Source organism: Oncorhynchus kisutch, linkage group LG28, assembly GCF_002021735.2.
Source record: "Oncorhynchus kisutch isolate 150728-3 linkage group LG28, Okis_V2, whole genome shotgun sequence".
Lineage (NCBI taxonomy): Eukaryota > Metazoa > Chordata > Actinopteri > Salmoniformes > Salmonidae > Oncorhynchus > Oncorhynchus kisutch.
Window position 1 is genome coordinate 11853116 of NC_034201.2, and position 13265 is coordinate 11866380.

Sequence of the window (13265 nt, forward strand, 5' to 3'; positions counted from 1 at the left end):
GGTATTTGAGGTGAAGAGGTTGAGGGATCCAGCTTTCTGTCTTTTGCTTTCACATCAGCACATTGTTAAGTGACAATTCTGTGGCGTTCCCACATCGGTGAATACGCCTAAGTGTACAAGGCTATTGTGTTAAACTATACACCCGTCAATGATGACACCCAGGTTTTATATCCTTTTCCTGAGCCCCATTCTCCTGCTCCTTACCTGCTGGAGTTTTGTACCCAACACCACGTCATTCATTTCTGATTTCCATGTTTTTTCTTTCCCTCTCCTATCCTCTCCTCTTCTCCATCTTGTGTTTTGTCCTCACCCACCCATACCATTGTTCTGTCACCAGCTCGTCCTGTTGGTAAGTATGAGCTGATCCCATTGTGCATGCATTGCTTTCTTTTTCTCTGTCACACACAACATACACACATGCACACACACACACTCACACATATACACACATGCTAAAGCTCAATAAATATTCCTAGACTTACAGTACCAGTCAACATTTTGGACACACCTACTCACGCAAGGGTTTTTCTTTATTTTGAGTACTACCTTTGTAGAATAATAGCGTATCAGGAATCAAGGTAAGACCCAAGTGCAGACTGTGTGAAGTAACAATGTTTATTGTAAGCACAGAGGCAGGCAAATGACAGGTCAGGGGCAGGCAGAGTTCAGTAATCCAGAGTAGGAGCAAAGGTACAGGACGTCAGGCAGGCTCAGGGTCAGGGACAGGCAGAGTTCAGTAATCCAGAGGTGGAGCAAAGGTACAGGATGGCAGGCAGGCTCAGGGTCAGGGACAGGCAGAGTTCAGTAATCCAGAGGTGGAGCAAAGGTACAGGACGGCAGGCAGGCTCAGGGTCAGGGACAGGCAGAGTGGTCAGGCGGGCGGGTAAAGGGTCAGGACAGTCAAGGGTCAAAAACTAGGAGGACGAGAAAAAGAGAGGCAGGGAAAAGACAGGCGCTGACAGGACGACCGCTGGTAAGCTTGACAAACAAGACCAACTGGCACAGACAGACAGAAAACACAGGTATAAATACCCAGAGGATAAGTGGGGAAGATGGGCGACACCTGGAGGTGGTGGAGACAAGCACAAGGACAGGTGAAACGGATCAGGCCGTGACATAGTGAAGACATCAAAACTTTGAAATAACACATATGGAATCATGTAGTAACCAAAAAACTGTTAAACAAATCAAAATATAATTAAGCAAAAGGCCCGAGGGGGTGTAGTATATGGCCAATATATCACGACGCAAAGCGGAGTGCCTGGATACAGCCCTTAGCCGTGATATAAGCTCAGCAAAAAAATAAATGTCCCCTTTTCAGGACCCTGTCTTTCAAAGATAATTTGTAAAATTCCAAATAAGGTCACAGATCTTCATTGTAAAGGGTTTTAACACTGTTGTCCATGCTTGTTCAATGAACCATAAGCAATTAATGAACATGCACCTGAGGAATGGTCGTTAAGACACTAACAGCTTACAGACGGTAGGCAATTAACGTCACAGTTATGAAAGGACACTTTCTACTGACTCTGAAAAACACCAAAAGAAAGATGCCCAGAGTCCCTGCTCATCTGCGTGAATGTGCCTTAGGCATGCTGCAAGGAGGCATAAGGACTGCAGATGATGCCAGGGCATTAAATTGCAATGTCCGTACTGTGAGACGCCTAAGACAGTGCTACAAGGAAACAAGACGGACAGCTGATCGTCCTCGTAGTGGCTGACCACGTGTAACAACACCTGCACAGGATCGGTACATCTGAACATCACACCTGCGGGACAGGTACAGTCACACCAGGAACACACAATCCCTCCATCAGTGCTCAGACTGTCCACAATAGACTGAGGCTGGACTGAGGGCTTGTAGGCCTGTTGTAAGGCAGGTCCTCACCAGATATCACCGGCAACAATGTCGCATATGGGCACAAATCCACCATCGCTGGACTGGCAAAAAGTGCTCTTCACTGACGAGTCAAGGTTTTGTCTCACCAGGGGTGATGGTCGGATTTGCGTTTATCGTTGAAGGAATGAGCGTTACACCAAGGCCTGTACTCTGGAGCGGGATCGATTTGGAGGTCGAGGGACCGTCATGGTCTGGAGCGGTGTGTCACAGTATCATCGAACTGAGCTTGTTGTCATTGCAGGCAATCTCAATGCTGTGCGTTACAGGGAAGACATCCTCCTCCCTCATGTGGTACCCTTCCTGCAGGGTCATCCTGACATGACCCTCCAGAATGACAATGCCACCAGCCATACTGCTTGTTCTGTGCATGATTTCCTGCAAGACAGGAATGTCAGTTATCTGCCATGGCCAGCGAAGAGCCCGGATCTCAATCCCATTGAGCATGTTTGAGCACATCTGGGACCTGTTTGATCGGAGGGTGAGGACTAGGGCCATTCCCCCCCAGAAATGTCTGGGAACTTGCAGGTGCCTTGGTGGAAGAGTTGGGTAACATCTCACAGCAAAAACTGGCAAATATGATGCAGTCCACGAGGAGGAGATGCATTGCAGTACTTAATGCAGCTGGTGGCCACACCAGATACTGACTGTTACTTTAGATTTTAACTCCCCCTTTGTTCAGGGACACATTATTCAATTTCTGTTTGTCACATGTCTGTGGAACTTGTTCAGCTTATGTCTCGGTTGTTGAATCTTATGTACATACAAATATTTACACATGTTAAGTTAGCTTTTTTTGCTGAGTTTATTGGCCATAAACCACAAACCCCCGAGGTGCCTTATTGCTATTATAAACTGTATTACCAACATACTTAGAGCAGTACAAATAAATGTTTTGTCATTCCCGTGGTATATGGTCTGATATAGCACAGGTGTCAGCCAATCAGCATTCAGGGTTCGAACCACCCAGTTTATAATTTAGATTTTAGATTCTTCAAAGTAGCCACCCTTTTCCTTGACGACAGCTTTGCACACTCTTGGCATTCTCTCAACCAGCTTCATGAGGAATGCTTTTCCAACTGTCTTGAATGAGTTCCCACATATGCTGAGCATCTGAGGCAGCACTCCATCACTCTCCTTCTTGGTCAAATAGCCCTTACGCAGCCTGGAGGTGTGTTTTGGGTCATTGTCCTGTTGAAAAACAAATTATAGTCCCACTAAGCGCAAACCAGATGGGATGGTGTATCACTGCAGAATGCTGTGGTAGCCATGCTGGTCAAGTGGGCCTTGAATTCTAAATAAATTACTGACAGTGTCACTAGCAAAGCACCCCTACACCATCACACCTTCATACTTCACAGTGGGTACCACGCATGCGGCGATCGTCCGTTCACCTACTCTGCGTCTCACAAAGACATGGCAGTTGGAACCAAAAAACCTAACATTTGGACTCATCAGACCAAAGGACAGATTTCCACCGGTCTAATGTCTATTCCACTCGTGTGTCTTGGCCCAAGCAAGTCTCTTCTGCTTTTTGGTGTTTTAGTAGTGGTTTCTTGGCAGCAATTCAACCATGAAGGCCTGATTCATGCAGTCTCCTCTGAACAGTTGATGTTGAGATATGTCTGTTACTTGAACTCTGTGAAGCATTTATTTGGACTGCAATCTGAGGTGCAGTTAACTCTAATGAACTTATCCTCTGCAGCAGAGGTAACTCTGGGTCTTCCTGTGTCGGTCATCATGAGAGTCAGTTTCATCATTGCGCTTGATGGTTTTTGCGACTGCACTTGAAGAAACTTTCAAAGTTCTTAAAATGTTCCAGACTGACTGACCTTCATGTCTTAAAGTATGATGGACTCTCGTTTCTCTATGTTTATTTGAGCTGTTCTTGACATAATATGGACTTTGTCTTTCACCAAATAGGGCTATCTTCTGTATACCACCCCTACCTTGTCGCAATTGGCTCAAACTCAATAAGAAGGAAATGAATAATAAAGAAATTCCACAAATGAACTTTTAACACACCTGTTAATTGAAATGCATGTAGCTGGTTGAGAGAATGGCAAGAGTGTGCAAAGCTGTCATCAAGGCAAAGGGTGGCTACTTTGAAGAATCTCAAATATAAAATATATTGTGGTGTGTCCAAACTTTTGACTGGTACTGTACATACACACCCATTAACACCTGCACACATTCACACCTGATTATTCAACATACGAATACATGCACATGTACCTCCTTAGTTTGAACCACCCAACCCAGCCCTCCATTTAGTTGTGTGTTGTTAAGTTAGTTGTAACCCCTCTGTTTCTCCAACTTGCCGGTCAATATATTGTAGTTGATATGCAGTAGTTCTGATGTAGAGACTACAAGGGGAGAATGTATGTAAAAGCACCTGTGCTCATGAGTTGGTTTCATTCATTCAGGTTTGTGGCCAGCAGGATGAATGGTCTGTATGGTCTGGTACCTGTAGTAATGTTTCTTCAGAGAGACTACTAGACACTCACCTGTTGCATGTTCCCTGTAGCCTGTAGCCTGTAGCTTGTAGCCTGTAGCTGTAACCTGTTGCTTCCCTTGATTAGTTTTTGCACATAATCAGAACTGACTCTAAATGTCTTCCTGCTGTGTTGTGGTGATAGTGGTTTCACTTCTCTGACCTTTGGTCTTCAGAGGCTCCCCAGTTTGTGGTGCGACCCCGGGACCAGATCGTGGCTCAGGGGCGCACAGCCACCTTCCCCTGTGAGACCAAGGGCAACCCCCAACCCACTGTGTTCTGGCAACGAGAGGGCAGCCAGGTAAGAAACAGCTGTTTGAATGTTGAATGTTGAATGTCTGCATACTTGACTGTGACTGCGTGTGTTAGCTCTTGCCTATGTGTGTTGGCCTCTTCTTACGCACATGAACAAAAACAACCTTCTCCTAATTGTCTTAATTGAGACATGAAGGTTTGGTCCTGATTGGACTGTGGCTAGGGTCATGGGACCAGAGGGGGCGGTCAGGACTCTCGTCCCCGTGACAGTCACATAATGAAGTGGCCATCAATCATCAGTCCACCCCGCATGCTCTGACCAGCCATTTCTTTCACAAGAAACAGCATTAATTTGCTACATTAGCATCATTAGGCATAATGGGATTAGGCTAATGTCCTTGCCTTCCCCTCCGTTTGTCTGCTCTCAGGACGCGGAATGGGGAAAAATCTCATTTAAGCGATAGAGAGATCGAGATCTCAAGGCTATGAGTGGGCGGCAGTGAGGACTCACTCAATGTCAAGACCCCTACTGCAGGGCTTCATCACGGGCAGGGCTGACCGCCTCTCACCCACAGTGTAAATGACTAACCACCTTGAGCAGATAGAGGACCCTGACCCCTCTTCCCCCACACTTACTACTGAATTACACACACATTTCTAGGATAAGTGAGTGAATAGGAGCGCTAGTCAGTAAAGAACACTGAGAATGGACATGGAGGAAAACAGAGCAAGGCTCCAGATGATTGGTTTGACTTGTTGGTGCTTTTTAGTCAATGCAGTGTGCTCTCGCATTGTACATGTGTGGTGTGTGGGACTACACTGTTATATAGCATTGTATTGCCAAGGATGACACTCACTGCAATTAAAACTCCCTCTGTTTAATTCATGTCACTCTAAATGTCTCTCCTCTGCCTTCACATCTCTTATATAACTAACTGAATGTATTAACCATTTAGCACAGGACAGTTAACATGTACTATTCACCCTCGCTATTAACTGCAACATGTCAATTGTATCTCGCCATGTTTCCTGCTGGTTTTCTATTGAGCACAGGACAAAACACCATGTTAATGAGTCTCTCCTATCTTTCCAGGATCTGCTGTTCCCAAGCCAGCCAGCCCAGGGAGACAGCCGTGTGTCAGTGTCAGTCAGTGGAGAGCTGACCATCTCCTGTGTACAACGCTCTGATGCAGGCTACTACACCTGCCAGGCCCTCACTGTGGCCGGCAGCATCCTGGCCAAGGCTCAGCTGGAGGTGGCAGACGGTGAGAGCATACACCGCGGACACACACACACACACAAGACACTGCAGACACTGTGCACCTGCAGATGCATATCCTAACCAACAGACACCTGCAGAACCTTTGCCAACACAATTGTGCGCCTTGCCTGAGAACAATGCACAGCTAAATGCAAGCACACAAACACTGTAACGAACATGGGAGACAGAGCGCTGGTTTTAAGCGCAGGGCGCAGGAGGTGTTTATTGGTAAAGGACCACAGGAGGAGGCAGGTAGCTGGGTCCAGGGGCAGGCAGAAGGTCATACACAGTCCAAAAAGGCAACAGTACAGGCAGGGAAAAGCCTAGTAACGTTGTCCGGGAGATCAGGCAATAGGTTGATACAGGAAATCCGAAAGGCTAAAGTACAGGCAGGGAATAGACAAAAGGCGTCGTTAGTGAGGCAGGCCAATACTATCATACATGGGAGGATTACATTTCGGGAAACACAGCACTCCGAATAAAAGTGTCACAAAACAAACAATACCTCACAATGATGGGGTGCAAAGAACTGAACTAAATAGTGTGTGATGATGACATACAGGTGTGTGAACAGGGGTTCAGAATTCAGGTGATTGGGATCTGGAGAGTGAGCTGCGTTCAGGGGATCTATGTGTTTGAGAGTGTGAGTTGGAAGCAGACGTTACACACACACACACACACTTGCTTGAAAACATTGACTGAAGGGCCGGCCATAAAATGCGTCAGAGGCTGTCTGTTTAATGCTTGGCACTTATCTTGGCTGAGATGTGATGTGCCAAATGCTGCAGGAGCTAATCGGTCAAATGCCTTCATCCTTTTCATTAGCGTCTCACTGTGGGAAGTTGAACCATAGAGAGGCCATGAAAATCCTGAAAAGAGTGAAACTGTTCAGATGAAAACTCTCTCCCTGATGGAGTGTTACATTTACACTTCTCTCCTCCTCTCGAGGAGCATCATTATCTTAAGTGCTGAGGTATTGCCAGTTGGGAGCTGTTTGCCCTCCTCTCTCTCTGTCTCTCACTCTCTCTGCCTCTTTTCTCTTCCTTTCAATTAAGATTGTCCCATTGGGTTGCAAAACCCGGCTTTGAAACAGGTTATGTCGTTTCGTCGACAGGTGTTTATGTTTTTGGACTCAACGGAACAAACTTTGGAGTTATCATTTTAAGTCAAGTATGACAACAGACTATGGCTTATGCTACTACGGATAGTCAACAGTGTTTTGAGTGTGGGGATGTTGGCCCTAAGCGACAGGCTTGCACGAAAAGGGAGAAGGCAGAGGGAGGGGCGCAGGCGGTCCTCGTAACGCCTGAGCCCACTGATGTAGGGAAAGGTGGGCCGAGAATGGTACAGCAGTCACAAGCACCTGTTGCTGAGGAACAAGTTGTCCGTACTGAGTTACAGCTTGTGCCAGAGGGGAACATTGCGTCTGATGTGCAGCAGAAAAATTTTGTTGTAGGAGGTAAGGATGGATCTGGGGACTCATTTCCCCAGACTGGTGAAGAGATGCCCAGTATGAGTGATGGGGTTCAGGCAGAGCTAGTCTCCCAGGTAGTGGAGGAGATGTCCACTACAAGTAATGGGGTACAGGAGGGGGTTCAGGTGGGGCTAGTCTCTGAGGTAGTGGAGGAGATCCCTGATTATTTATCCGTTATTCTACCAGGTAAATTGACTGAGAACACATTCTCATTTGCAGCAACGACCTGGGGGATAGTTACAGGGGAGAGGAGGGGGATTAATGAGCCAATTGTAAACTGGGGATTATTAGGTGACCGTGATGGTTTGAGGGCCAGATTGGGAATTTAGCCAGGACACCAGGGTTAACACCCCTACGATAAGTGCCATGGGATCTTTAATGACCTCAGAGAGTCAGGACACCCGTTTAACATCCCATCCGAAAGACAGCACCCTACACAGGGCAGTGTCCCCAATCATTGCCCTGGGGCATTGGGATATTTGTTGTAGACCAGAGGAAACCACTTCCAGCAGCATCTGGTCTCCCATCCAGGAACTGAGCAGGACCAACCCTGCTTAGCTTCAGAAGAAAGCCAGCAGTGGTATGCAGGGTGGTATGCTGCTGGCCCACTGATACAAGTGGGGAGGGGGATGTGAGGGGTCTAAAAGTTTAAAATGATTTTGTTTAACTAGGCAAGTCAGTTAAGAACAAATTCTTATTTACAATGACAGCCTGGGAACAGTGGGTAAACTTTTCTAGTGCAGTCGTTCCGCTAGCAGAACCCCTCGACAACATTCCGCTGAAAAGGCAGCGTGCGAAATTAAAAAATATTTTTTCAAAATATTTTACTTTCACACATTAATAAGTCCAATACAGCAAATGAAAGATAAACATCTTGTTAATCTACCCGTCGTGTGCGATTTAAAAAATGCTTTACAGGAAAGCACAACATATGATTATGTTAGGTCATAGCCAAGTCAAAAAACCACAGCCATTTTTCCAGCCAAAGATAGCTGAAAAAAAAGCAAAAAGCTGAAATATAGATAAAAGGAATCACTAACATTTGATGATCTTCATCAGATGACACTCATAGGACATCATGTTACACAATACATGTATGTTTTGTTCGATAATGTGCATATTTATATCCAAAAATCTCAGTTTACATTGGCGCCTTACGTGCAGTAATGTTGTGATTCCAAAACATCTGGGGATTTTGCAGAAATACTCATTATAAACATTGATAAAAGATACAAGTGTTATTCACAGAATTAAAGATTCATCTGCAACCGCTGTGTCAGATTTCATTTATGTCCAAATAGCCACTTGTTTCAACCCACTAATTCATCTAAATGAGGCGCGAGCCCCTCCTTTATAGTAGTATTCTCATTCAAGTTTCTAAAGATGGTTGACATCTAGTGGAAGCCGTAGGAAGTGCAACTGTATCCATATCCCACTGCCAAGCTTTGAAAAACTACAAACCTCAGATGTTCCACTTCCTGGTTGGATTTTTCTCAGGTTTTCACCTGCATATGAGTTATGTTATACTCACAGACATCATTCAAACAGTTTTAGAAACTTCAGAGTGTTTTCTATCCCACACTAATAATAATATGCATATATTAGCATCTGGGACAGAGTAGGAGGCAGTTCACTCTGGGCATGCTATTCATCCAAAAGTGAAAATGCTGCCCCCTATCCCAAAAAGGTTAACTGCCTTGTTCAGGGGCAGAATAACAGATTTTTACCTTGTCAGCTCGGGGATTTGATCGAGCAACCTTTCAGTTACTGGCCCAATGCTCTAACCACTAGGCTACCTGCCACTCCAGTTGAGGAGGATCAGGAGAAGGACATCTCTCCTGATATGATAGCAGCTGGCGACTACTCAATTTTGAATCTAGAGGAGGTAAATGGGTTCCTGGATCAGACTTTTGGGAAATCTTTTTGTGAGGTTAGCTGTGGTGGTACAGAAGATGGTTAGTCCAGTTGAGTGTGAAGAAGCGTTTCCACTTGAAGAATGTTGTTACTGCTGTCATGGCAGCAAAAGGTATTGGGGAAAGGTTAAGAGAAAATTAAAACAATGATGACGATCATGCCTCATATGGTGTTTTTTTCTCTTTGTCTGGTTTCTCTGTGGATTCTTCTGCTTTTCCTTTCTCTTTGTTATATGGTGGTAATCTCAAAGATAATTCTTAAAAATCCAAATAACTTTGCACATCTTCACTGTAAAGGGTTTAAACACTGTTTCCCATGCTTGTTCAATGAATCATAAACAATTAATGAACATGCACCTGTGGAACGGTTGTTGAAATTAAGGTCACAGTTATGACAACTTAGAACACTAAAGAGGCCTTTCTACTGACTCTGAAAAACACCAAAAGAAAGATGCCTAGGGTCCTTGCTCATCTGCGTGAATGTACCTTAGGCATGCTGCAAGGAGGCATAAGGACTGCAGATGTGGCCAGGGCAATACATTGCAATGTCAGTACTGTGAGACACCTACAAATGCCCGAGTTACACCAGGAACACACAATCCCTCCATCAGTGCTCAGACTGTCCACAATAGGCTGAGAAAGGCTAGACTGAGGGCTTGTAGGCCTGTTGTAAGGCAGGTCGTCACCAGACATAACCGGCAACAACGTCACCTATGGGCACAAACCCACCATTGATGGACCAGACAGGACTGCTCTTCACTGACGAGTGGTGGTTTTGTCTCACCAGGTGTGATGGTCAGATTTGCGTTTATCGTCGAAGGAATGAGCGTTACACCGAGGCCTGTACTCTGGAGCGGGATCGATTTGGAGGTGGATGGTCCGTCATGGTCTGGGGCGATGTGTCACACCATCGTCGGACTGAGCTTGTTGTCATTGCTGGCAATCTCAATGCTGTGCGTTACAGGGAAGACATCCTCCTCCCTCATGTGGTACCCTTCCTGCAGGCTCATCCTGACATGACCCTCCAGCATGACAATGCCAACAGCCATACTGCTCGTTCTGTGCGTGGTTTCCTGAATGACAGGAATGTCAGTGTTCTGCCATGGCCAGCGAAGAGCCCGGATCTCAATCCCATTGAGCACATCTGGGACCTGTTAGATCAGAGGGTGAGGGCTAGGGCCATTCCCCCCCAGAAATGTCTGGGAACTTGCAGGTGCCTTGGTGGAAGAGTGGGGTAACATCTCACAGCAAGAACTGGCAAATCTGGTGCAGTCCATGAGGAGGAGATGCACTGCAGTACTAATGCAGCTGGTGGCCACGCCAGATACTGACTGTTTCGTTCAGGGGCACATTATTCCATTTATGTTCGTAAATGTTTATGTCCAGTTTATGCCTCAGTTGTTGAATCTTGTTATGTTCATACAAATATTTACCAAAGGTAGGTTCTCTCAATATTTGTGGGGGAATGGGTAGAAATAAGTGGGCTTGGGTATTGGAAGTAATAAAACAGAAAAGGGTTAATGTAGTTTTTTTTACAGAATCATTGTGATGAGGCTAACGCGATTTACTGGGATATGTGGTGGGAGGGGCAGCATATACTAATTTCAGTGCTGGGGTGGCAATTTTGTTTTCTTCAGGCTTAGGGGTGACTGTGGTATCTACAACAGAGATTGTCAATGTTTGGGTTTTATTGGTCAAGGCAGATATTATGTTATTTTCTTAATCTTTTGTTATGTTTATGCTCCTAATGAGGGTACAGGGCGTATTGCTGTATTTGATCAAATAAAGGAAACCTTAAGAGAGTGTGACCAAGAGGGGTGTATGTTTTAAGGGGGGGCTGGAACTGTACAGTGGATTTTACTCTTGATCGCACTGCTGAAGAACCTCACCTGCGGTCAGCTATTTGCCTGTCTGGTTTATTAACTGAGTTTGAGCTTTCTGATGTGTGGAGAGTAAGGAATGTAACAGTTAGGCAGTACACATGGCTAAACGTTAATGAAGGTGGTGTCAGTGCAGCAAGTTTAGACAGGTTGTATGTATCTGAGCAATACTGTAGTAGGGTTGGAAGTTTGACAGGTTGTATGTATCTGAGCAATACTGTAGTAGGGTTGGAAGATTAGACAGGTTGTATGTATCTGAGCAATACTGTAGTAGGGTTGGAAGGTTAGACAGGTTGTATGTATCTGAGCAATACTGTAGTAGGTTTGGAAGATTAGACAGGTTGTATGTATCTGATACCTACTGTAGTAGGGTTGGAAGATTAGACAGGTTGTATGTATCTGAGCAATACTGTAGTAGGGTTGGAAGATTAGACAGGTTGTATGTATCTGATACCTACTGTAGTAGGGTTGGAAGATTAGACAGGTTGTATGTATCTGATACCTACTGTAGTAGGGTTGGAAGATTAGACAGGTTGTATGTATCTGATACCTACTGTAGTAGGGTTGGAAGTTTAGACAGGTTGTATGTATCTGAGCAATACTGTAGTAGGGTTGGAAGATTAGACAGGTTGTATGTATCTGAGCAATACTGTAGTAGGGTTGGAAGTTTAGACAGGTTGTATGTATCTGAGCAATACTGTAGTAGGGTTGGAAGATTAGACAGGTTGTATGTATCTGATACCTACTGTAGTAGGGTTGGAAGATTAGACAGGTTGTATGTATCTGATACCTACTGTAGTAGGGTTGGAAGATTAGACAGGTTGTATGTATCTGAGCAATACTGTAGTAGGGTTGGAAGATTAGACAGGTTGTATGTATCTGAGCAATACTGTAGTAGGGTTGGAAGTTTAGACAGGTTGTATGTATCTGAGCAATACTGTAGTAGGGTTGGAAGATTAGACAGGTTGTATGTATCTGATACCTACTGTAGTAGGGTTGGAAGATTAGACAGGTTGTATGTATCTGATACCTACTGTAGTAGGGTTGGAAGATTAGACAGGTTGTATGTATCTGAGCAATACTGTAGTAGGGTTGGAAGATTAGACAGGTTGTATGTATCTGAGCAATACTGTAGTAGGGTTGGAAGATTAGACAGGTTGTATGTATCTGAGCAATACTGTAGTAGGGTTGGAAGTTTAGACAGGTTGTATGTATCTGATACCTACTGTAGTAGGGTTGGAAGGTTAGACAGGTTGTATGTATCTGATACCTACTGTAGTAGGGTTGGAAGATTAGACAGGTTGTATGTATCTGAGCAATACTGTAGTAGGGTTGGAAGTTTAGACAGGTTGTATGTATCTGAGCAATACTGTAGTAGGGTTGGAAGTTTAGACAGGTTGTATGTATCTGAGCAATACTGTAGTAGGGTTGGAAGTTTAGACAGGTTGTATGTATCTGATACCTACTGTAGTAGGGTTGGAAGGTTAGACAGGTTGTATGTATCTGATACCTACTGTAGTGGGGTTGGAAGGTGTGACATTACTCCTGTGGGTTTCTCTGGTCACCATATTGTGACTTGTCCTGTTCACGAAGGTCACCACCTTATTGGTATTTTAATGTTAAGATGTTACATGATGTGAAGTTTTGGGAAAAGGTTTTGTTGTTTTGGGAAAAATGGAAGGTTATTAAAATGGAATTTTGAGTCCTTGAGTAAATGGTTGGGAAGGCCCAAATACATGTGTTTTGTCAACAGTGTCTCGTATTTGAAGTTAAAGAGACTGAACAGGACATCAAACCTTTTGAATTGAAGTTGCTCACTCAGAATGACCCCGGACTAGTCATGAACTTACAGGACAAGAGACATGGACTGAGGTCATTTTTAGATGAAAGAGTGAATGGAAGGTGCCTTGATTAGGTCTTGCTTTGCTACCCTCAAGGATATGGATTCACCTAGCGTTTTGTTTTATACCAAGGACAGTCTACATTGCAACGCAAACAAATGCTCTGCCTTTGTCTCTGCCCTCTATAAGGCGGAGGATTGTGATCCTCTTATGTGCTGCTCAGTTGTTACTGTACATGGACTTCCTCATT

General features: G+C 44.7%; 1 protein-coding gene across 8 annotated transcripts in view; it reads left to right on the forward strand.

Moving 5' to 3' along the window:
* LOC109873266 (roundabout homolog 2) overlaps positions 1-13265 on the forward strand; it is a 191865-nt gene that overhangs the window by 139947 nt on the left and 38653 nt on the right. For 5 of the 8 annotated variants that reach the window (XM_031808382.1, XM_031808381.1, XM_031808384.1 and 2 more), the window contains exons 7-9: positions 338-349; positions 4568-4692; positions 5740-5911. In XM_031808382.1, coding sequence (XP_031664242.1) covers positions 338-349; positions 4568-4692; positions 5740-5911 — 309 coding nt within the window. The remainder of the gene's footprint in view (positions 1-337; positions 350-4567; positions 4693-5739; positions 5912-13265) is intronic. The other 3 variants (XM_031808385.1, XM_031808383.1, XM_031808388.1) reach the window with 1 other exon arrangement.